The sequence below is a fragment of the Saccoglossus kowalevskii genome, chromosome 1 (assembly GCF_978046115.1).
Source record: "Saccoglossus kowalevskii chromosome 1, keSacKowa6.1, whole genome shotgun sequence".
Taxonomy (NCBI): Eukaryota; Metazoa; Hemichordata; class Enteropneusta; family Harrimaniidae; genus Saccoglossus; species Saccoglossus kowalevskii.
Window position 1 is genome coordinate 37,563,506 of NC_140641.1, and position 27,362 is coordinate 37,590,867.

Sequence of the window (27,362 nt, forward strand, 5' to 3'; positions counted from 1 at the left end):
ATATATATTGACTGAATTTCCCCCCCCCCAAAAGTTATGTAATAACAAGCAAATTTTAAAGTTTTTTTTTATCATCTCGATATTTTGGTAAAAGGATTTCTTCTTTGAATACAAATGAAAATACATATTTATGACTATAATTGCGGGGTATCCTTGGTTGTCATTTCCTGTCACTTGGCGTTTGGCAGACATAGCTAACATAGGGGCCATTCCACGTGGAAATACGATGTCCATAATTGTACTGTGTCTACAAACATACATCTACATAATATTTGTACAATGATGTTGGGATCCTGGATGTGATGCGGGACGAACCTGTTCAGATGGCAGGATAGGAAAAAGGCATGTGACGACAATCCATTTTTATGCATACACTATGCAAAAATAAAAATGATTCTGCAATATGCAGTTTACCCTGTTCCCAAAGTAACATCAATTCATTTCCAAAACTGTAGGATTAATCTGAGCTTCGAAGCAGTGTAGTATTCATTACAAGTTGTAACTATGTCCCAATAAATTTCGAAACATTTCTAATGTAGACCAGTGATTTCACTACCTGAAAGCATGCTGTCGCATAACTGAGTGTACAAGTTTATTTAGTACGTAAAACCGATGCAGGGATTCATGCTGTGAAAACCCTATCAGCTGCCGTCAATAACCGCATCCTACAAACTTGTCACAACATCGACAACGAGGGCGCTAGCACGGTTACATTTTGAATAGATTTTTGCCTACAATACATTAGGTCTTTATTACATGCCTTCATCCGCCCGCCAATCAAACACACACTTTAGAATAGGAACATCCGTAGATTGTAGCGGTCCAATGAGCCACGTACGGACCGTCGTCAATAACAACAAAGAGGTCCAATGATCAAAGAAATTCCCGGAACTACTCGATCGTTTAGACTTGTTGAGTACTTCTTATCGCGAAGATAGCACTCCAAACTACACTTCATGTTGGCGAGGAAAGCTGGCTTCTTCTTCTTTATGCTGATGAAAAATTTGCCCAGAAGGTCATTCAACTTGACCAGTGGTATGTCTTCGAGGCGCCGCAATTCACCGGTATTCTGAGTTAGCCACTCGGTACAGGGACGGACATCACGTTCGGTGGTGTTAACGGTACTTTGCTTCTGCTGTGCTTTTATAAAACCGTCCATTTCGTCTGGTAATTCATTTTCTGGTGCTGGTCCAAGAATTTCATCCAGTTGCCCCTGTCCTATCGACCGCAACCACTGCATAATATCCATTTCGTGTGCTGCAGCCGGATGCGTAAACATATCCATCCGCAGTGCCAAACTTATCGATTAACGATTGCTTATGAAAAATGTACCTTTTTACCAATAATAATTACCTTTAAACATTAAAATATAAACCCTGTATTCTTTATGTTATTAAAGGCATGTGATAAAAATCATATTACAGCCCGAACATGGGCGCTAGTGCCCCTGCGCTCGGGCACAAACTGAACGCCCTTATTTGGCAGTAATATATAATGTTGCACATCATCATATTTTATTATTGTATCGAGGGAGAAATGCTCTAAAGTAATTATTTCATCCTCCTCCTCTTTATTGTTTTGTTAGATTGCTTTTATTGTATTTATGTGTATTGCGTTACCGGGGTAATACTAGTACACTTCAACTTTCATTCACAAAGACAAACTCGCAGGTGTAATCAATATATGTTCTAATGATGAGGGCGCATTGTGAAGTATTTAATGCAGACACATCACCACTCAGAAATTAATTGAGATATAAGCTGTTAATCATGCACATATCTTTTTATTACCGGACAAGCCTTTCAATATGCGATACAAATGAGATTATTTACAGTAAAATGCATCGGTCAAAATTTGTCACTTTATTCATCAAAGTGTAACTCAGATTTAGAAATACATATAGTTCCAGAATGTTAATTATTTTAGTTCACGTCTTTGATGGGAATACACAATATTGGGTTTTGGTGGTCAGTGGTTTGTCACACAGATGGAATATTTGACGTAGCACAACACTACCAGCCTTGAAATTGAATAATAACAGCGCTGCGTGGGTTGTGTCTACTGCCACCAACGAATTCACCTTGCGAGGTAATCTAGACATACTCGTTGATGGCGTTTGTCCGGTGACGTTGAATATGCTATTCCTAAAGGTTTTCAAGAATATGACGCTGCTTAGCCAAGTATAACATCCCAAAGCGAGTATGACAACTTCCTTTCATACATAACAGTTTTAACAAACAAAAAAATGTATCGGCTCATTGTCAACTGCCCCTTATGGCAGGATAATGTATAAATGACTTTTTCGTGACATATGAGTTGTGGTGTCCGTCGGGATCCTGTCCGTGTACATGCATCTAGTCCGCATGTATAGTATGCATTTCCCAGCCGCTAAAGTAAGATGTATAATTGCTCAGACATACCCGGAAGGTTAGATCATCAACTGCAGCTAACGATGTGCATTGTGCTTGTAAAACCCCAGACATGTTTATTGTAATTTACGCATGTTCATTCAGTGATCGCATTGAGTGAGAAGTACATGGGGAATACGGATCTCATTACTGTCGATAACCTGCGAGACCCTTACATAGTATGTCCGAATTAAGTAAACACACAGACTGAGATTTCTGTCAATTATACCAACTGAACCGCCGACTGTGAGACTGAAAAGGCGTACGTAATTACAATTACGAGTGCACTGTGTAGATGAGTAAATTCTAGGATCATCATTGGTGTGTTTTCACTTTGTACGTGCTTAAAGGGCGGTAGTCGTCGCGCCGCGTCCCGTTAGATAAGGGACTCATAGCGACGTATACAACGCGTATAAAATACATTGTTTATTTACATGAAATTCGAACACGCGCTGCGAGACAACCACCGCGCTTTAACTGATACAGGAAAGCGATAAAGCGATCTGAGGCTTTGCTGTATTTAGAGAACATATTATTTTCAACTGATTAACTGACAAGACTAAACACTATTACATCAATATAAGACTCGTGACATATGTTTCACATAACTCAATTGTTAAGTAACTTCGACTTTCAATGAACTATAGATACACAGAGAAAATAAACAGCTTATATTACTTGGAGCAGGATATTTCTTTGAGAAACAAAAACAAACTTTTCGACCCAAAACAAATATTCAACTTGACACAACTTGATGTCGATCATGTTACCCGATAAATAAACACATTATCATAACATAAGATTCTCGGCAATGTATGTACATATAGAACATTAATGCAATATATATTCAAGAAATCCAACATGTCATTTCAGGATAGAAAGCAAAATCGAAAAAAAACAAACAAACAGAAAATGTATCATCAACGGTATCAACCTCAGGCTTAAATAAGCAATTTTGACAGAAGTGCACATGAACTGTATGCACTGTAATCAAGCAGAAGCCGACAAATTCGTCGTCAGCAAATATTACAATTATTGCAATCTGATAGAAATCTACCCGAATTAAATTTACTCATATTTACTGATATTAACAATCAGTCAGCACATCAGATCAGCAGTACACCAACAATTGAGCAAGACAAACTGAATCATAACATTGAATTACATCCAGCATACTGATTGGAATTCTGCACTCAACAGTCAAAAGCTATTTTTTGGCGACCGAGAAGGTTTCCGGAAGAAACATAAGAATTTGATATAATTATACCTTATTCTCCGATTACAGAAAGCGTATAGCAAAGGATTAATCGTTGAATTACACCAGAGTAAATAATTAACAAACTCCCACACCTTTTCATTGGAGCAGTCGGCGCAGAAAATTTTGACCAATGACACGATTTTATAAGGGGCCCAGCATATGACGAAAGTGCCCACTAAAATTGCTAGTCTCTTTGCAGCTTTCTTGTGCTTTCGGTGTTTTTTCAAGTTTGGTTGAACGCTTTTTCTCCTGGCAGAAAAACTTTTGAAATACGTCCGCATTTTACCGCCATTTGCGATTTGCGTCTTCGACTCGGAGTTACGCGTCACAGGATCATCCAACGTAATGTTGTCTGTGTTTGTATCAGGAACGTTGTTATCGAATGTATCACTTTCTTCCCCGTCGTCTGACCCACTGTCCTCTCTTTTTATTTCAACATGACTCTTTGCTTTGGATATGGAGATTATTTTACCTTTCTCCACCTTCTGCTGATCGATATCTGGTTTACTCATTTCGACTGCGAGCTTGATTCTATTGTTTTTATCATGCCACCGTCTATCACGTCGTCGAATGTACGCATAAATAGACGAGTTGAGATATGCAAGCGCTACGAGTGGAAGCACAAATTCGAGCGCAATGAGTAGAATCTGGTAATATAAATTGTCCCAACTCTCTATTTCACATGATTCAGTGTAGTCAATGTTCCTCTCTCCGGTGAAAGCTGTCCAGCCAATCTCTACGGGCAGATATAGTAACAACGAAAACACCCACGACGCGGCACACATACACGCCACTTTTCTGTTAGTCTGAAACACGAAGTAATCGTTCTTGGAAACAAGCCAATAACGATCGAGACTAATTAGAACAATCGCACAGACGGAGGCATAGCAGGCGGTGAAGTCCATTACGATCCAGATTTTACACACCACCTCTCCAAGCAGCCAGTTGCCGGACAGAAACCATGCGGTGTTGAGCGGAAGTGATACTAGTCCGATTATAAAATCAGACACAGCTAGGTTTAACAAGAAAAAATTCCCTATATAGCGACGGAGTTTAACGTCGGTGATAAACGCTAAAATAACCATGAAGTTTCCAATGATTGTAATAAGAACAATAACAGACAACAACACTCCCAGAAAAATGGACACCGAGAGCGAGTAAGGTAAATATGTTAATATTTTGTCCGACGGCTGCAAAGTACTAATATTCTGCACCGCGGTGAAACTGGCAACGTACGATGCCATGCTCGCGTCTACCACATGTGGATGAGCCAGGTAAGAATCATTCGCGGGAACATATTCTGTTATAGTTGAGGTGAATATGGTCAAAGTTCCGTTACCGCTCGTCGCGTCAGTGCCCATTGTTAGCAAAGCTTTCTTGTGAACCGTTCCTCCAATTCTGAAATAAATTGGAAACGAGTGTAATATAGTGTTCCCACTGAGTAAGACCTGGGAATTATAGTAATACATGAATAAGTAAGTTATATCACAGTACGCAATCAGAATGGCATTAAAGACATGGTAACATTCAATGACTCATATCACGCAGCCAAGCAGTGATTTCAGATCTATGAAAAGGATGAACAGGTGACGTCTTGCTCCATGTGCATCCGTCAATACATCAGTTTTATCTACCGTGAGCATCGCAGAAACAAGAGCTGAAATTATCACACCCCATTTGGCAAGGCACCTCGGGTGACTTTAGGTACAGTACGGTGATTGAATATTTAATGAAACCGGTAAGTGATCATCGCATAACGTATACACCAACATCCATCTGGAATTGCAGTATTCACGATAATCACGATTTTAGAAAAAAGATTCTACAACCCAGGGTGTATTTTTGTCTGTAATTCAAAATGCCCGGATGTACATACATGACACATAACACATATAATACACGCATTTATTTATCACGGATCACTCATTACATTCAAGTTCCTTCACCAATCACCTGATTAGCTCAGTCGGGAGGGCGAAGAAATGGTTCTCTTTAAAAAAAATGAAGAGGAAGTTGAAGTTTTATTATAGGAGATGTCTGAGCGAATTCACCAAGTGGTTCTAAAACTATATTCATATGTTTTCGCCTTATTTGGTGGTTATTCCCCTTGAGGGTGTTAAAATATCGAGACCACGACTAGGCGATTGCATCAAAACTGGCAAGCGAAGCTATCCATTGAAATGACGAACGAGCGAAAATCCTGACTTAGTCTTTTATTATAGTGACTGACATCTTGAGGAACAGTTTATCCTCACAGTAGTAATTATCGCCGTTACTTCCGCCAAAGATTATAAATCAAAAAATGAAATGTTCAGTATGGGTTGCCCATCAACAATCCGTTGAATTTTAGAGATTATAAGCCGCTGGAAACAGAAACAATTTTAGTAATGACTTTTTTTTTATAACTCAACACGTTAGCGAAATTTCAGAAGAGGTTGCCCTTGGCACAGAGACCAATCCATTATATTTTGGAAAAGATCTGGATCTACTTTTCATGGAAACAGTAATTTTGGCAATAAGTCTTCATTTATATCTCAAAAATTATAACTAATTATAATGGTATTTTTAGGAAGGATTGCCCGTGAAAAAAGTACCAAACGGTTAGAGATTGATTGATGTCTAGGTCAAGCCATGTTTTTAATGACTATTCATTGCGAGATATATTTTGTCATAAGAAATCACATTTATACGATAGTTGGAAAAAGTAATTGCGGCGGGTTACGTTCTCAAAATGCCTTCTAACTCTGTATAGAATACAAGTCTTAGGCATTGGTACATATGCATTACGTTTATAAACACCCACTGTCCAAAGAAACATACATGTATAGCGATGGTTTAATTGGCATACTTATTGGGAAATAGATAGCAAAATAGAATCACCTTCGTAGTACACATTCAGCAAATTTCGGACCAGATACTATTTTTTCACAATTTGCAGATTACTGAAATCAAATTAAGGAGTCCTGAATGTATCGGAGCGCCGGGAGAGCAAAATCAACAGTTTTTTTTTAATCGGAACTGAACATCCTCGTCATGTGGTGTCAAGTAAATTGTTCTAGTAACCCCTCACGAACACAACATAGATCAAATGAAATAGATCTATACCTTGTTATACACGTAAACATTTTGAATAATTGGAACTATAAACACATATGTCATGTAAAGCTTGAAACTCGACTTTGAGGGCAAAGATCTGTCGGCGGTCAAAGGTCACGATAAACTGACCCACATATTCGAACAGCGCGTTACATAATCATTGTGATTTCAGTCTCAGTGGACGGCCCGGTGAATTGCTGTCAATTCAACCAATTTGATGACAGGAGTTTCAATTTTGCTGTTGTATTATATTATTGTGCCGTGAAATGTACAAAGATTGGAATTGGTGATATGAGTGTGAATACCACAGCCTCAATTTACCGTCCTCATCTATCATGCCCTCTAGTGGCACTTCTTTGACACCACAACGAGGGAAAGAGGTTTAGGCAATTTATTCAGCACATCGAATATGTTTGATTGTGTGGACTTTCTTCATTTAGTATATTACAAACCTCTAAACACTGAATACCAGTGTATTGACGAACACAAATGAAAACAGCGCTCTTAACGATGTTTGGGACTGGGGGCGGGGAGGGGTCACTAGTGGAAACTTACCAATGACCATGCAGAGCACCTAGAGATATATAAAAATGTTTTTCACAAAAGGTAGAGGGTTTCCTTTTGGACATTTTCAGGATTTGTTTATGAATTTGAACTAGTGCATATGAATAAGTGGTGTGTTTTTCTTTTTAAATTTCGGTTCTTCTATGAACTGCGTATTTTAAACTGTAAGTGGTGATACTGAAACTGTAATAGGCCATTTGAACACAAACACAGACCATGATACATCGCTCAATGTCAGTACAGTAAGCTCGCAAAAGTGGTCATAAAATGTTAAAGGGTAATTCAACTTTACAGAGGTGTGAGATCAGCATAATTGTTTAAAATTCCCTTCAATTATAGTTACAGAATGCAGACACCTGCATACTTAAGTTAATATTTTTACAACGATAGATTTCCCCAGCTACACTTCATCATCCGAAATGAGCACAGACTTGACTCATTTATTTTGTTCATCCATTATGATTTTTTTTTATTTCCAAAGCTTTTCCGGATTAAATATTTGATAATACACAAGCGAACATCGACAATAAGTATTCTTGCCGCATTATATAACGTCACAGTACGTAAATCCCATAAACAGAAGCATATTTCAGATTGAGCCCGGCAAGTTAAAGGCTTCACCGAAATTATATGTTTTCACAATCATATATGTGGCAGCGGATAATTTATTTTTGTAATCATCAATTATTTACTGTATTAGAGTATTATGCCCAGCGTGGGTCCCAATTTTTCGTGTAAACAAACAATATTTCCACCTTCATCGTAAATAAATAATCGTAGTAATAATAACATATAAAACAAACCCAAACAACCATATACAAATATGTGGCGTTTAAAACGACAACACTAGCGAATATAATGTAGGTGCACAAAGCGACCGTGAGCAAGACTAAATGATGTTGGTGTTGCATATATCACGTGGTACTCTAATGTGTGACTGTAATCGTAATTATAATACCGATAAAATATAAACGACAAGGGAACTAGGCGCACACTAAAAAAAGCCAATTGAAATCAAATCTCACGATTTCTGCTTTCGTTAAAACCACTCCGCTGATTAATGCTTGGGGATAAAATTATTGCGCTTCCCTGAAGGTTTACTCCGGTGGCGATTCGGATATTTTTGACTTTCTTGAACGTGTTCAATTTTTCTTTTTCGAGAATGTAATTGAATAGTTTTAGCCATTAAAAATGTACTATAACCTAATTACTTCGAAGGAGAGAGAAAAAGCTCAAACTTTCCGATCATAAGATTTACGCTACAATTAAGATATATGCTTCCATGTAAGCCAAACGGAGCCGCATCAGGTCATGGTACCATCTACTTGATCGCTATTTCACAACATGAATGACGTTCCAGTGAGAGGCGCGGATTACAACACAATCACCGGGATTCCGTAGAACTGCGTGATCTTGTCTAAAATACTATTTGATACGACAGCATTCATCCGTCACACTGTACTACTTTTCTAAGAACCGAAAGTGCGATATTAATCCTTACATACCTGTCAATTTGTTTTTTCTAAACGGAGTCTCAGAGTCTCTGCCTTGTCTTTCCGATTACCCATTGTTAATTTATCGGTTTCCATAGTAAATAAAATGCGTACCACTATATGTGCATTCAAACAGTACTACCAACGAGGTTGAATGTCTGAACTGTGCTATATAATAGTAGAACGTCACCCTGATACCAACATTCCCGCCGTGTGCATTCGGTCAATTGCTGTGGAAGTTCTGCACGTGCCACAGTAAAGCTGTCAGTGCCCCACTCAGTTTAACCACGCTGTTATATAAATGCCTCTGTGAGAACAGTTCGTGCATGAATCAGTACCGCAATGTTTCATGGGAAATCCGAACGCGGCATGGTGGCGAATGAAGATAATCAACGACGACTGCAATACATAACAGGTCCGTATGCATCTGGAAAATAATTATAAGCAGAACCTATATTAACTACACAGGCGACGTATTTCTAGAAAAGGTGACACTGACGCAGTTTCATTACAGCATGTGTACCCACAGACAAATGGTTTAACCTTCTCAAATTATAAACATATTGACAGCTTGACTGTGTTAATCGCATACTCCACAAAACCGTGACGTATTTTGATATAATACATGGAATCCCCATATTTAACAGGTATCACTCATTTGACCCGATGTACGCGATATGGGGTGCAATTACCGCATATTAATGCGCTTGCCCACTGCAACTTTACACATTGGAATTAGATATTTAGCGCCGTGAAATGATCGTTTTCTCGGTGTATCAACCCACTAACAGTCGAGGATTTACTGACAGATTTACATACTCCGGTCTTTGATAGCCCGCAATTTCTCATTAGTGACATTTATATAGTTTCGGTAGTTTCATCTTTTACGACGTGGTCCGATTAACCAGTAAGTGTAAACGCATCAAGCAGACAGATTTTTCGGTCGCTGGTACTAGTTAGGATCATGATCGTCGTAGTGTAGCATCTATATGTCTCTTACATTTAAACAAAATACGTATTGGACGGTTAATTCGTGTTTGGTGACTTACTTCGACTCACATTTCTCTCATGTTTGCTTATCATAAATGGCACAATTGAACTATTTTATCAACCGTATAGTATGAATCGATGGTTTTGCTATCGCAGTGTGTTATGGAAAAAAATGAAATGACATGAAATGGTAGTTGGATGTATTTTGTAATTACACCAAACAACCAATGGGCAATGACCTTACAATAACAGTATCTGAATAGGTATCAAAAATCTAATTAAGTTTGAAATGGCAATCTATTTTCAATGTTATGAGATGCCACGCGTTTCAAAAAAAAGAAGCAAAGAACACTTTAAATTGAAACTAACCTGTATTATTAATTGAATTCTTATGGAGTGCATTTTCACCAACGCTTGGACGGAATGTAATACAGCTCTAAATTACGTTGTGTGGTTTTGTGTTGTGAGAGATGTTGTAGTACCGTTTTTCCGGGTCATACCACATACAAGTGTTGAGCTTCAGAGGTGGGGGGGGGGTGTACTCAGCTGGTAGCTGGCATGAACTGAATTTGCTATACGTGTCATGTTTAATATATTATTTAAAGTTCGTTGATTGTAGAATATACTTTTGATTTCACAAGAAAAATTGTCATAAAGCCCACGATTATAAACAAACCGACTCACACTTTTCGTATTTACACTGACCCGCCGTATAATTTACCGTCACCCACTTCTCCCCAGGTCACCAGAGTACTGTGAACTACCAATATAAATGTATTTTATATTAACAGGCATTTGAATTAACAATTAGGGAGTTTCCTTTTTAATTTCTGGTTGAGCTCAAAACGTAACTGTTGTTTCCGAAAATGGTGGTTCATTATAGATGTTTATTTTTACTTTTTACTCTGTTTGACATTTGAAGCGGCACAGTAATCCTATAATCATCTTTCATTCAATGGATCGTGGGACGTTTATCTTGTTTCCTCTTATGGTGTATGTGGGCGTTCTTTCCAACCTGATGATTTTTTTAAACTAAATATTTTAAATGCATACATTGTCGTTATTTACTGTTTGTAATAAACCCATTTTAATGTTTACACAATGTTTAGCTGACGATTTGTAAACAAGACTGTTTAATTTCATAAACCTACGCGCACAAGAAAATAGTACTATTTTGAATTAAATAAAATGAATTTTGCGGAAAACAGACAAATACATCACGACTTGGTTACATTAGTTAAACTTTGATAACATCTACATATACACTGACTGATTACACGTTAGGTTATGTCAATTTAAGAGGTTTGTATTCATTCCATGCTTGTTGCCCACGCCGCGGGTAATCGTTTAGTTTATACGAGCATAGCACTGCGCATGATAAACATACTTCACAAAGTACGTAGTAATCCATACAGAAAAAAATATTGAGTTGGTAACTGTACATTTAGTGATTTTTAATTTTTGTTCACAATCCTTGTATTTCCACTTAATATTGAAAAACATCTTAATATTAAACAAGCTTGTGTCTGGGTTGGTTGACATCGATGTACATAACCAGTGAAACCACGCCATGACTATGATGTATTTTCACGCATACAGATATATAACTATTTAGAACTTCAATGCCTGTGGTCTTGGTTATTGGTTTTTATGCCCGTTATTCAAATATTTGTACAAGAAAACTTGTCCTCCTGCTGTTTCTAAACAGATGTTCTTTTGTAAAAAATGGAGATTTTAAACCTCCTTGAAAAGGGGTATTAGCACCGGCGTGACTATTACGCATAAGTTACATTGACGTAAGCACATATACGCAACGCTGGCGCAAAAATACCCGAATATGGCCGGACGACACCGGAGATCACTCGCTTGCTGTAAGTACATTGGCGTTCTAAAATAAATATGGGTGCCACGGTCAACTGCATTTAAGTTTATCTTATTTCAAAGTGACAGGCTTACAATGTGTGCCACGTCTTTTGAATGTAACTGATAAAGTGTATACGTTTCGCGTTTGCTAATTTCTCGACGATAGAACTGCATTGGCGAGTTTTGACCGAATGCATATGAACGTGATGCAGAGTTGTATACCAGAGTAATTATGTCTGGGGGTAATAATCTTGCATGCTACGAATCTGTTTTGAAAGATACAAATCATACAGTCATTAATCTTTCTGGAAAGTAATTATTTATTTTTAAATAACGATGTTTTCTGGTTTTCAGGATTGTTTTAAATTTTGTAATGATAGAAATGGCAAAATAAATAGTAGCCACACTCTTTGGGAAACATTTTACAAATAATCACCCCAACAGAGATGACAGTTTTAGCGACCCAAAACGATCATTATCTGATTGACTGTCCTGGCTATGAAACATGGAATACTCTTACTTAATTAGGGCAACAATGCATTTAATATTACCCGAGCCCTAATGTGGTTTTTGCGTATGTAACTTTGTTTCTATTGTATTTTTACTATGTCATACTAATGTTATCATATTTCATTTTACATGTAAACATTTAAATGTTCGCTGTTCCTAAATAAACATATTTGCAAGATTGTCACCATTACTTTATATTACAGGACACATATAGAGTAATTACTTTTGTAATTATTATATACAGTGAAAACATACTATTATTGTTAAACCGTCCATTTGTTAATTAAAGCTATTTGAATAAAACCACAATTTTTCTCATTTCCATGGCAACAAACGAGAACGTTAACGGAAAGTAAAATGTTCTCATGTTATAGATGAGGGCCCACACTTTAAATAAAATAAAATAAACGGGAGTGGACAGATGATCACAACGTACTTGAAATATACCGCAACCTTTACTATAAACAACGAATCATAGTGGAAATTCAAAACGGTATAATCTGAAAGAATCACCAGGTATGCAAGCATTGGCTAGTGTTGATGGATAATCTCTAAGGTTAAACGGGTAATACTGTGGTATGAACTGTGAGTCATAGCCCATACCCATGTCATCCGTTGAAACATCTAAAAATACAAATCGCCGAGTAGATTCCAACCGCCAAGTTGCCAATTGATATGATAGCAGTGTTTATCAGTAAGTAGCTGTTGTATTAAAAGAAAACGTATGAGCAGCTGTGTAAATCAAGAGGTAGTTCACGAGAAACACGAATTCTACTGAGGAAATATCACATACAGAGCATATATTGCCACACTTTGACACCGAGATTGGGCAAAATAATAACAATATTTGCATATACAATTCGCTACATGAGTGACACTACTTATAATAAACCGAACAAGGTCAATGTGTATAAACATGTCATTTTACGAAGGATCTTGGTGTGTTGGATAGAAAATTGTTGCAATTATCTAAACTTCACTCTGTGCAAGATGATATTTATTGCTGGGCGTGTGTGTTGCTAAGCAACGTAATCTCAACGTGATGACATTTTTAAAAATAGCCTATTGACGACACATATATGTCAAATAACGTCATTTAAGAAGTTGTTGCCCACATATAGCGATCGTTACTATATTTACTTGATTTAAATTCAGATAGTGACAAGAGAACGATTAAAGATACTATTACCTCCACATCCCAAAACTGTAAAAGCTAATCTTATGACATATATTACAAGTTTGACGTCCAGACGTCACATGAACTCCACCATATGTGATATTCGAAATACTGAAAAGTTTCTTTTGTTCCAGTTATATAAAGACGAGGCTAGCACGCATGTAAAAAGCGTGATTGAATTTAGAAGCATTATAATTCAAACACTGTACACTGAGTTTAAGATTAAACTTAAGATAACACTAACGCATATTATGACATTTTCGTAAATAACGTACCTTTCATGTATGTTGAAATGGGTCTACAAATAAATCTATTCAATTACGACAACCACAAACACTTTGGCGAAATAGTGTTCCTTCTTTGTATTGTAATACATCATTACGCACATTGCTTAAAGAGAAAACTTTTTCTTTAGTTCTTATCACGTTTCGTGTTATTTCAGGAGTTTCCAGTTTAATTTAATTACTAAATTAATTTGTTTAATACAAAAACTCGAGATTAGGAGATTAGGCTAGGCGCACTTTATATGTTGTCAATTTCACTTTATTATTATTTTAAACATGATAGTTCAATACATTGCAAAATACGTGTCTATTATCAACTTAACTTTATTAATTATATAATCAGTCGTCAACATTAAAATCGAAACGTTATTGCACGATGCAAAATTTATTGAAAATAAATAAAAAGCTTCCGAACCTCATAAATTGGTTTAAATTGACGACAGTTGGTTCTTTTGTTAGCCTCTCACGTAACTATAAGGTGTTGCAAAATAATAATAATGTCTTTCATTTTTATATATATTTGTCAGTGTATTATGAAATGTATTTCGTCTTCTGTTGTTTTACATATTTTGCAAATTCTTTCATCAGCTGGTGTTTTGGGACGTTGTTTTACATATTTTGCAAATTCTTTCATCAGCTGGTGTTTTGGGACGTTGTTTTACATATTTTGCAAATTCTTTCATCAGCTGGTGTTTTGGGACGTTGTTTTACATATTTTGCAAATTCTTTCATCAGCTGGTGTTTTGGGACGTTGTTTTACATATTTTGCAAATTCTTTCATCAGCTGGTGTGTTGGGACGTGTATGTCTCCCGCTTCAGCTTAGTCTTAGTTTGGCTAATTATATTTTAGATAATGTAGTCAAGAGTATTTGTAACAATTTTGTTTTAGTTCCATTATAACATCCTATGCAAAAGTTATTGGCCCATTATAAGTCAGGGTTTCGATAGTATTTGATTGCTCTGTGATGAATAATTGATAACAACGGTAATCTACCATTCTGCTGTCAATGCTGCTGCATTTGTTATTGACATTCAGTAAATCATGACAGGATTTTATATGATATTTTTCAATACATGTACGGTCCCAATGTTCAATTTTTATGTTTATTTCCCAAGGACTCAACACGTTTTGTCTTCAGTTTCATATTATTGTATTGTCTTCGTCATAATTCTATTTGACTTAAAGGTGATTCCTAGGTATGTTAATTGATTGGTCTTGTTCAGTGTTATCTTTCCATAGTAGAATAGTGTATCTTCAGGTTTACATCCATCTTTGGTGAAAATCATAACTTTGGGTTTCTCTGTGTTCACTGCTAGTCCCCACGTCTGTGTATATTACTGTAGAATATTAATACTGACTAGTAGTCCTAATTTGGATGTGAATGTGAACATCTGCATGTTTTAGGTTTGTTAGAGATAGGCTGTTGAGTTCAGGGTGTCAGTTAAGGTTTTGTCGAGCCATGTTGATATGTCGTTGATGAAGTTTGAAAAATAGGGGGCTCATTGGTAACCTTGTTTTACGCCATTCACTCTTCCATCAAATTAAACTTGAAATGAAAGTGTTTGTACATGTATTTTATCACAGTGTATAATGATTCACACATGTTTGTAGTTCTGTAGTTTGTATAACAGTCTCCCAAGACTGTGTTAAATCACTTTCTAAGCACCACACGGCTGATGTAAAGATTCTTTTTGTCGTTTGATAGTTTTTAATCATAGTGCCCAGAGTCAAAATGCTCATGTTTCATAATTCAGGGTAGAGTTCTTGGTTAATATCTTAAGAATATATAGTTTTTGATGTGCTTGTATTAAGAGTGGGCTTCCATATTTGAACATCTCTGAGGGTATTTTATCAACGCCGCTAGATTTCCTCGTTTTCCATTTGGTGTAACATTATCAGTCCCTTTTGGTTGGTAACATATTATTTCTTGTTATAGCACTGTGTAATGGTCAATGTAATGTTTTATATAATAAGACGATCCAGATGGCGGTATGTATATGGTACATAGGTTTTAGATGAAAAAAGTTTACACCATACTGTACTACTGTCAATTGATTGCTGTAATATTGAAACACCAGGTTTAATAGTTTGTCTGATGTACATGCTTATACTACCGGAATTCTTTCATGCTTTCACATAATTGTCATTCGGTGTTGGTAGTAATTCAACACGTATTGTCCATTCAGATTTCTGTAAACACTATATGTGGTACTCTTTAATGCATTATTCTATGTTGGTGAGTTCCCTTGTTTTTCTCTCTTCATCGTAGACCTTGCGAGTTGAGATGTTCAATTTGCTGTAAGTTTTGTATATTGCACTTTCTTTTTAACCAACCCATAATTATTCAGTACAGTACCTCTATCGTTGTTTATGTTTGTTTCTTGGAATTCCCTTTATTTTTTTGCCAGTTTTTGTATTGATGAGGGTAGGTCCAGCTCTGTTACGTTCTCTCCCGGCTTCTAGCATAATTTCTCTTCAGAGGGTATTCAGTGTTCATTTTATCATATTTTGTAAATAATTTGTTATAATTCGATTTAACAACTGTAGAGTAATTTCTGCTGTTGTCTCTATAGTTATTCGTGCATTTGTATCACATGTCTTGTCTGGTTGGTCATTCTGATAAGTGGAATTGCTTCATAATTGCAGACTTGCTGTTGTTCATCTGTATGTAGATGTTTAATATTAATGAATATTAATATGTTTGTCATGCTTTCTGTATTCTCCTTTGGAATATTTAACATAATTTTTCACAGCATTTTGTAATGTATGTTGTATTGTTTCAACCATATCTGTATATTTGGTTGTTATGGTGGTGCCATTCATTCCATTGTCTACTAATTGTTAGGATTTGTTTCTCTAGGAAAGTAGTAGGTTTTTGTGTTGTTTTTATTGGTTGTTGGATGTTGGTTGTTTTATAGGATTATCTGTGTAATACTAGCACAAAGTGTTCTTCGAGATAATTTTTTTAAGTTCATTTCCTATGTGTGCAATTTCTTTCTTGTTTGTATCTCTTCTATCAGCATGATGACATCACGGATTGTCAATTGTGGTGTTACTGCTAATATCCTGGTGTGTTCATTTTCTTTTTTGTCGATTTATTGTTGGCATTGGAAACTGTGTTAATTTTTCTCCTGTCTTCATGTCACGATCTGAATCAGACTCATCATCATTATCATTGATTCTAAATCTTATTGGTTTCCTTGCTTTCCTATTAGAATTTCTTCTTTCATGCCGTTGTCTTTGGTCTTTGGAGATGTGTATATTAGCTGTTCTTGTGTGTGTTTCATCAGAGTAATCCCTCTATTCAGAATACAATTTTGTTAGAAATGTCCTTAGATCAAGAAAGTACCATTATTGTAGATTTTTATAGTCACTGTACTACCATGTGTAATTGTCTATCGTAATTAAACAGTATTTTCTTCTTGTTTATGGTGGTAGAAATGTTGATCTTCCTGGTAAACTTTATTTAAGAAATTTAGCCATAGATCAGTGTACTGTCTATCGGATGTTACAGTAACTGACTGTGTATTTAGTTTGACCTCGAACAAACGATTTAAAGAAATCTTTCAGTTTTTCCACTTTTTTCTTCTTTCTTTACTTGTACTAGAATTGTTACATTTGTCTATGGCAGGGAGGACTTGTATTCATCTTGAGATTACCATTTGCTTTGTTAAAAAAACACTATTCCCACATTCTGTTAACAGCTTTTGTACTTTTATGCAAGGTTGTACTAGCACTGGATTACTGGTTGTCGTGCGAATAAACAAGTTAGGAAACTGCAATCAGCGAGTCTATCAGTTCTTTTCCATCCAGTGATACGTGACCTTGGTCTCAAATACAGTCATTCTTCGAATTTCACTCATCATGACTTCATTTGAGCAATTCAACTGTTGATAGTTCTCCACATGCACCCTTGCATATTCATGGAGCTGATATTTGTCTATAGAAACGTGATAGTTGGAGCAGTGTGGTGTAGCAAAATGTTTATTTTTTCAGAAAAGCTAAACATTGAAACTGCTCGCAAAATGGCGGTCATTTTTATATTTATTCATATTAGAATAATTCAACTCATACCATTACAACTGTGGTAAAATCACTAAGATAATAAAGTAAATAGGTTAGTGCATCGACACTAAACAACATGTAGTCAACGGGAACCTTTGGCATATTATTTTCCATTCTCTATGGAAGTGATCAAGCATTTTGTGTATATAGCTTGCTGGTAATCAATATATTCTCTTACTGTCAGCAAATGCACAATAAGGTGGCCCATCAATGTGCTATTAGTTTCACAATAACAATTGTTATGCTATATATACATAACTCATGTTAAGCAGAATGTACTAAATTTTGTCGGAACACCTGGCATCACTTTTCGCCCTGAGGAGCATATAATTACTGATTTTCTCATGTATATATGTGAGGTATACGTCATATTTTGTGAATATTTTTACTGATTTTCATTTAGATATTGATTTACTATTGACTATTGATTCTACTAATTTCTCTCTACATCCACATGAAGTCTGGAATTTTGCGCAGAACTGCTATTTTTAATCACATTACGCCTGTGTTAATTGAAGCACATATGTGATTATTTTGACTACGTGCAGGGTTTTTGAAAGTACGATTTATCGCATTGTTTTAAAGAAAGTGCACACATTCACTCTCATCTCACATCTTAACGTTTTCATCGTCTCGTGGCAAGGAACTGAATCGAATTGAAATTCCACGACGTGATCTGCATTACAAGCCGTCACGTGAGTGCATTGTGCTCGGTAGCTGAACAAAAGGTGTCAGCCGAATAATAGTTTTCATAATGGTTCAACTGACTAAAATGAAACTGGTGATGCCGAATAATAGTTTTTTTTATAAAGGTTCAACTTACTAAAATGGAACTGGGTGATGGATGGGAGAAAAATAGTTCAAGTTCGAGTTGATGTCGCATTCCAGTGAATAAAAATCCAAAGGACTTGCTTGAACTTTCAAAATCTTTCAAGAACGACTCTGAATGATTGTCTTATGAGGTCGTGAGAAGAATATGCTATTGAGAATGTGTCATGTAGTTGAATACTACATAATACAATAATTAAGGTATAATGGCACAATGACAATAACAAACTCTTCACTACGGTAATTGGCTTCGGAGTACACTGTATTACACACTACCACGGAGAAAACAGACTTGCATCATTACACCATATCGCCTTTGTGATTTTATTACTGCACTGCAGATTTTACATGTTTACGCTATATCGATTTAGTGACCAACATTGCCACTCACTATGAGGCCGTTAATGTTTGTCTTCACGTTCACTGACTACTTTTTATTTCAACGTGAGAATTTCCGTTGCCAACGTGCGTTTCCCCTCGATTAGTTTAATTTCAATACAAGCAATTATTGCTGATAATATTACGAGAGAGCAGCACTGTACCATGATCATACTATACTCCAGTAACAAAAGATGAAGTAGGAAGCCTATGAATTAGTATGATGATTAGATATTTGGACCCGTGAATAGCTGTAAAGACCCATTTATGCACTCACACGATCAACTGCATTTAGGTTAAGGTTTACAATGCGAGTTCAATAATCTCTGGCACCACTCTTTCCTGAAATGGAAGTAGGAATAATATGTGCATATATTTCAAGAATCATTTGTGACTCTATGCTTCTTTACAAACTGAAGAAGATACAGTGTACAAGACGGGCTTCAAATTAGTCATGTGACTGTCTGTACTTTCACCATTTATAATAAAAGAAATTGTCAGACATTCTCAATTGTGGTAATCGATGGTTACTTATCGTTATCAACTATTTGCTATATTAGTTTAAAAGGTAATGAAATAGAGAAAATTGCAAACTGGGTTCTTCCTAGTAACAGCAAAAAGCGTGAACAAATTGCAATGAGATTTATCCTTCACATCTAAGCCTGCACCTCAGATAATTGGTATTTCCGTCCATAAAAATTAAGTCGACATCACATGTTGGTTAAAGTTAATAAAAAATAGTTATACCTTCACAACATATGAGCGATGATCGTACATTACCTTCGCCATAGAGGTTACTTTATGTGTTGTTTGTTTGTCCGTTAGGATAACTCAATTTTCTTTATACATTCTCTCATTTTTTTAGGTACATTTATGGTTATTTTAACCATAACAGCGATTTCGGAATTGATTAATTTTGTATTTATGGTCAAAAAGTTGCAATAGGATTTTCATTAAATTTTCGGAAGATTTTCATTAAATTTCCTTGGACCAATCCATTACATTTGGACCTAGTTACCATGTAAACAGTACTTTTATTCAACTCAATAGATTACTGAAGGATTTCATAACATTTTCGTATTAATGGGTTATATTTTGGTAAAGATTTGGATCTGGTTGCCATGATCAACTGTCTATGTAGCATATATGCGAATCGGTAAGATGTAAAATCTGGATCCCGTTTCCAAGGAAAAGTTGTTTGTCAATTTATTTCCAAATAACTAGCAGTGGTAAATAACAAAAGCCTTCAGTTTTTAAGTTGGACTTGTCATTGTGCTTTTGTGTTCATTATTGTGTTTATCATGTGAGTTTTCTAAATGTATAGAGTAGGGTGGATTATTAGTGGGAATATGTAATTTGCAATATGGCGGAAGTGTGCAATCTCCGAGTGCCTTTAAGTTTAAAATTGTATTCTGAATAACAACTTGAATCTGATAACAATAACTTGCAAAAAGGAAAATAGCCCAGCAGGATGCATTATTCAATCACATTATGTTATATGCGATAATACACCTTCAAGTAAACGAGAATGACTGTTACTTTGATGAAACAAGCATAAAGCAGTTTTCTGGGCGTGACCATTGCTTCGAAGTATGTTTAAAACCATATGGAGTGAAACAATCTCCCAAAGGGTACAACATGAGCTTGCATTCACTTGAGACGATAAACCATGTTGAGACATTGTAGTTCTCAGACTTTGCATAAGTATTAGCGTGGGTGGCGATCTAAGAATACGAGACAAATGACTGGATTTGAGCTTGTCTAAGCATGTCTAATCTCGCCTGGTGATTAATGTGGTAAAGATTCGGTATGCTGACAACTCCAATGAAAGTTTACCGTAGGTCATGCCCAGTTTGCTCCCAAGATGAACAAAGATGATGTCCACGCTATAGTTTTAAATAGCACTGATATCGATATTGTTCCGTTAGACCAAAAAATACACAACGATATTGCAATTGAAGAACCTTCCTCGCAGAACATTCAAATTCGGATAAAAACTGCTTGCCACCGAATTCTAAGTATCACAAGACAGAATGATACATACAGAAAATAAAACACTGCCTGAGATACAATATTGAAAGAAGGGTGAATGAAGAACTCAGAGACTCTGACGACTACAAGTAGTCTATATAGACTACGTAATAATGGATTAAAGTCAAATTAACTGTAAATACCACTGTACACAACATCTAATCTGTTGACAATTGACTACTTTAGTATGTATTACTGCTTTTCAATCTTTGCATTTTGTCTGACATTTTCCATGCATGTTAAATATATGATATAGCTGTTTCACATTATTTGATGCGCTTATTGCAATATATAGTGATTTTCAAAGCTTTTTGCAAGATAAAACAGAAAGTCAATAAAAAGATTATAAATCTCGTCATGCTGCTTACGCTGAGATTGATATTCAGATAAAATATTATATTTGAAGTGGGCAACATCTGATGGGAATATTACTTATTACACGTAATCTCATTCCAGTGTGTTGCCGACACATAAAAATGGCTATGCCACATACCATGGTATAGCAAACAAAGTAATCTGATTGCAATGGGATGATTAATTACTGTATAATAAGCCAGCTGGTGTACATCAGCCGAAATAATCATCATTGACTGAGATATAACTGATGTGAAATCGCTCTGTGATGTTTCCATCAAACAAATTGCGCTAGTGGGAAAGGCTTTCACGTAATATATATCTACTTGGGTGTTGAGATACTTCTCCACTATGCAGACTCGTAACACACGGTCTTGGCGTAAACAAAACACTACAAATGAAAGCACATATAAAAGTGCATGTATATCACAAATCGCTTTTGCACTTAAGACTAGTTGTGATTGTGTTCAGGAGGAAAGGAAATAATCAGCAAGCTATAGAAAACGGAATACACAACTTAACGCTGATGTCGCACGACGACAATGACGTGGTCACCGTAATGCAGTACTCTTGATTATTCCCGATTTTTTCAAATCACATTCAGACACAAAAGTGGGGTCATTCATACAGAATAGCGTAAATGTTATAAACTAAATGTTTCTACATGTTTTCCAGCTGAGAGAATCAGTGAAATATGTATATAATATTGCGGCATATGCGAGCTAGTGGGCATACAATTCTGTCCAAACTAAGACCACTACAACAGATGCACCATCCTAAGTCCAGCACCGGGTGTGGGTGACAGAGACATATGGGTAAGAGAAAACGTATCGTTGATATTCTGATACCGCTTGATGGATGTGACCAATAATATGGCCTTTCGTCCAGTATCGGCAGTGGACTGATAATTACAGACAATCGTTCACATAAAAACACAACATTCACAAACTCACGCACATGAACTTCTTTACGCTTACCACTGAACCATATCCATAGAATGGAAATATAAAAGCCCGGATCACGGACAACACAAACTACGTATAAAATATTAACTATGAAATAGAAGGCAGTGTATTCATTAATCAATACGAACCACTAGTATAACTTTGAATTGGAACAATACATTTCCACGAGATGTCGAATAAAAACAATAACAAAGAAACAAGTCAGCTGTCCGATGAAACAGCTCGACTGTTTTGTTGATTTAGTGAATTCAATAGAATTACCAAACTAACGGGCATTATTGGCAATCGACATCTTTAAAAAAAGTCGAAAATATAAAATATAAGAACGCAACTACTACTACGAATAACACAGAGGTATGATAGAAGTAATAAAACAGTCACACAATTATTTTTTAAATATTGCCCTTGCTTACTCTTACAACTATCAATCTCTGACATCACCTTTTGGTTGGCTCACATGACGTTCGTGTATCACTCCTTGAATTGGGTTGTGATCGTCCCTTTTGTTTTTCGAGAATTGTAAATTTGCTTGATGTTGTCGGAGTTTACTTGACATTGACAATTAGCATTTTATATTTTCGCCAAAATAAAAAAAAAAGTTATCGTCAAGAAATATCTCATAGAAGTTCATGGTATCTACATATCAAAACTAATACAAAAATGTAAAACCGATGCTGATGATTTGTATTGTATTGAGATGGACATAACTTATTAATTATTACTTAATAACTCTAAGAATAAAATATTTTATATATTACATTGTATGTAACTTAGTTGGTCCTTAGCCTTTATTTAAATTTTAAGTCAGGTTTGTTATTTTCACATCAAATTGCATATACACATTTAAATTAATTGAGTGGTGTACTTTGTGAAGCGAATTGCTGTGTAATGAAATCACTATAATCGTATTCCATTAGCGTAGAAACAAAATATATATAAATTTACAAAAATTGTCAACGGAATGTTTTGTCAACACAACCATTATTCCAAGTACAGAATATATATCATTAGTTATGAGTTACTATTAGTGAATATATTATCAGTGACTAGGTGATAATCTGTTTTCTGTCAAAGTTTGTTCATACATTTGCGCTTACGTTTGCAATGTGTACCAATTAGAAATTAACTCTTATTCATATATATACATTCATATCCCACCGTGTACCCCCTATGTTGACAGTGAAGGTGTGTGCAGTGTTCAAACGGTTTTTTGAGATTTAATGCCAGTGATGAGCTTGTTTACGAGAAACACAATACACAATTATGAATACATAGAGTAATGTATATCCACTCTGTGACTAATTAACCATGAGTCAAAATGCTTAACAAATAGAAGCATATTTTTGTCAGTAGTTCGTGATATTTTCACACGAAGCATTTAGCATAAAAATATGTTAATAATAAGAAACAAGTTAGGTCGACCTATACATCACATATCATTACGGGTAAGACAAAATGAACACACCATAGCGGTACAACTAAACCATAATTATAGAAAGCACATGTCCTCTTTTGAGCTGTAGCCGCTGTGACTGCTTTGATGTGTCACAATCGTTAACAAAAATTCATCCTTAACAAATTATGTAAAATAATGGATCAATTAAAGGGGCCACTTCTAAATATGTTATGCTAATAATGTTTCTAGAAAATACTTTGACGTCACTGTGGCTGTAGTCAAGCCGCCACTCCCCCGCGATAATAACTATAATACCAATATAAAATAGAAAGTATCGATAATTCGGCTGGTATTGGCAGCACTTTTTACCTTGGCGCATCGACACGCACATGTTATTCACAATCTATATCACAATAACCAGTTTATTGTTTCAAATCTGAACCACCTGTTAATATGATCCATATGTCCATTCATTAATGATTGATGGACAGCTTTGATTAGTACGGCGAGGTTTCGACTCTAGTGTTCTAGCCAGAAAATTGTCTGTGAACTAACACAAGTAGTAATAACCGTTCTGGCGTGGTAACCCTAAACAAAACACGAGTTTTAATGGGTGGTGTGCGATGTAATGACTGAATGAAACAGAAGATAAATATTTATGTCCGCCTGTTAAGATATATCTAAATCCCCCGACCATGCCGTATTGTTTACAGTCACGAGCCGCAATAATGGCGTACACAACGAATAAAAAACGACGGCCTCGTCAAAAATTTCCACTGATAAATACGTAGCACATAGTGTCCGTTGTATTTCGTGTTATTATAATTCTAATACTAACCTTTTATTTTACATTCACCGCATGGAATACGTCGAATGAGAATACGAGTAGAGCTTGGCTTATTACGATCACGAGTGACTTCTTTAGCTGTTTTATCACGCAGGCAGTGTTGTAGTTTCTTTTGGCATTCACCGCTTACTAAACATCGGCACAATACACGTGTATAGCGGCGTCCAACACGACTGGTGAATGTGTGTGTATATACCACCTAATATGGAGTCTTTCGTTTGGTTTGTGATGAGATTACTGAGTCACTGTTTCATTGACGTTAGTTGATAAGTAGAACGCATGCGCAGTACGTGGGCCGAAATTTCAAACTGGTTAAATACAATGAAATCAGCGAGTTGTTAGATATGCAAGTCAGAAAATACTCGTAGTATGGAGTTATATGACATTATAAAGTATTCGTTGTTTTTTTTTAATTTTTCCTTGGTTTTATGGGATATTTTAACCATAATAGAACTTGATACAATTGACTGTGAATCTGTGCACCATGAAACGTTTGTTATTAAAATGTCTCCATGCGAACTACACAACGAATTTAAACTTTGACATTTAAATGCGGGCTGTACAGTGGCACCTTACCGTTAAACGTGAAAATCAGTATCATTATCATCCTCACAGCGAATCTCAGATTATGTATATCCATTTGCAGACAAAATAAATGAAGATAGTCGCGTTATAATTGTTGACATTTACTGCATAAGCCTTATCTGAGATTGTAAGAGCGCGTTTATAAAAAAAAAATACCTACGGCAAGATTAAAAAAAATAATGTTAATGATCCGCCAATGTGTATGTTCTTGGAAATACTGTATACAAGTCAGTATATGTCTCCCAGCATTTTTCATTAAATGTACTCATGCATGTCGACTACTGATGTCCACATGTCTGACATACAAGGCATGGAGTAGTACAAACCGAAGTCGACGGGAACTCTTTTCCAATTATTACTTTGCTGATAGATAAATTAGAAGTTTTTGCACATATTTCCTAAAATATCCAATTGCGTGCAACACAAAGATATTACAGTTAGCTGATAATAATTTTGATTATCCAATGATAATTACGTATTTCTTTTTTGTGCATTTTCATCCATCTTATTTTACAATTATTGAATTACTAGATAGCATACAACATGGCTCCCAACAACAGCTTTGTTGAAATTATTGCAGTATCGTCGACCTATATGAATGTGTTATCAGTTCGTTCAAAAGTTTAATAATATGTTGGGCTAGTTATGGATATGGTATATACAAAAGCGATTGATAGCATTCGTCAGTGGCAATTTTTTTGTTTCTATTAAATGATGTTGTCATTGTTCACTGTACTTTGGACATATTTAATAATTTTGTTTAATTTGTATTTGATTTAGTCCGACCAATATTGCACGTAATGGTGACGTCATGTTTAAATTATTGTAAAATACTGCCACAGGGACTTGTTGTCGCCATTCCCCATCCATTCTCATCCATTCTCAGCGGCCATATTGTCTTCTGGAATAACACAATATTTGAGTGGTAAAGTCTCGTGACCCCATCCCTCCTGACGAGATCTTAGAGGGCATTTGTCTCTATTCGCGTCCAACTTACGAAATCACGACAAAACCGATGCAACACCACTAGAACTGTGCTACCATCCATGGTTTCACTTTGTTGGGTATGCTGTGTGGCGGAAATAAAGATTATTTCACAGCGCATTTGTTCCCACAAACTAGGTACGTGCACTGAATTGGCTGTGTATCAAATTTTGACTCGACTAAAGCACCCTGGGAGAAAACAAAATGTTGCACAATGTATGTATTTGCCAGTCAGTGGTCATAAACAGTACAACTAAGAATATTATAATATATTTCATAAAGTCAGCAGAAATGCAATACAGAAATAGTTCATTAACGAAGGATATAATACACGAATACAAAGAACAGACTATCGTATGCCATGTTTTGAGATACACAAACCAGATACATGAAGACAGAAGAAAGAATAAAGATTACAAACCCAAGGAACGACATACAACCAAAACAAGATTGGAATTTACATCAAATGAGAGTCGTAAAACCATCCTTACATTTTAAAGCCAATTTAGTGCTTAAACGTTTCGTGAAAGATATGTAGTATAAAGATGTAATATAACGGAATTAAGAAACAGCTGTGCTCGCACGAGTATGCGCTTATCACGGAAATTGCATGAAGTGCATTATACAGTATATGTACTTCAAATGTCGCTGTCTCTTTTGTCTCTTTATATAATATAACATACTAAGCAATATGATCGGTGGATTAGAATGGTACAACACATTTTTGATGATGCATGTATTTGCATATGGTGACGAATTTGTTGTACATGCTTTTTGTTCCAAGTCTTGTGCTGAGCTTTCGCCAACATATTTGTCCCAGAAGACCACGCCACATAAATAAAATATTATTTCTTCAAAAATACAAGTTAAAAAATGTGCATCACACATATGCGATTATAGTTCTAAATCATGTAACGCAAATTAGGTTTCTATTTTAAGAGACTCGCCAAATTCTGACCCTGAGAAATGTTTCACAGTGGCAAAAATAATCAGTTTATGAATAATTCTATCAATTAGAAACATACACATGTGAATTTTACGTTGTCTTTTGACATGACCTCAATATGAATTTTAACCTTATACCTCGCCATTTTATATTTGCAGATTGACAGTTATTACCACGGGAAAGTGCTGGTAAAAATCATCACCATTGTACCACATAACAGTAGTGGATTATGTGGCATTTGTGATAGTATTAAATTAAACTTCAAATCGTGTAAGTCATCATAATCGTCAACACAAAAGTCAGAACATCATCATGCAATTTAGTAAAAAGTAGGAAACT

The 27,362-nt window shown here is 35.8% G+C and overlaps 1 protein-coding gene across 1 annotated transcript; it reads right to left on the minus strand.

Moving 5' to 3' along the window:
• Positions 1-1,744: 1,744 nt before the first annotated feature.
• Positions 1,745-24,676, minus strand: LOC100374837 (putative G protein-coupled receptor No18). The gene is made up of 3 exons (XM_085501820.1): positions 24,500-24,676; positions 8,832-9,246; positions 1,745-5,064 (listed from the first exon to the last, which is right to left on the minus strand). Exon 3 carries the CDS (start codon positions 5,025-5,027, stop codon positions 3,609-3,611), a length of 1,419 nt encoding a protein of 472 aa, XP_085357946.1. The 5' UTR covers positions 5,028-5,064; positions 8,832-9,246; positions 24,500-24,676; the 3' UTR covers positions 1,745-3,608.
• Positions 24,677-27,362: the final 2,686 nt, after the last annotated feature.

What these genes read in the sequence shown, in the direction of transcription:
- LOC100374837 (XM_085501820.1), bottom strand. Translation starts at nt 5,027, where the DNA reads ATGGGCACTGACGCGACGAGCGGTAACGGAACTTTGACCATATTCACC.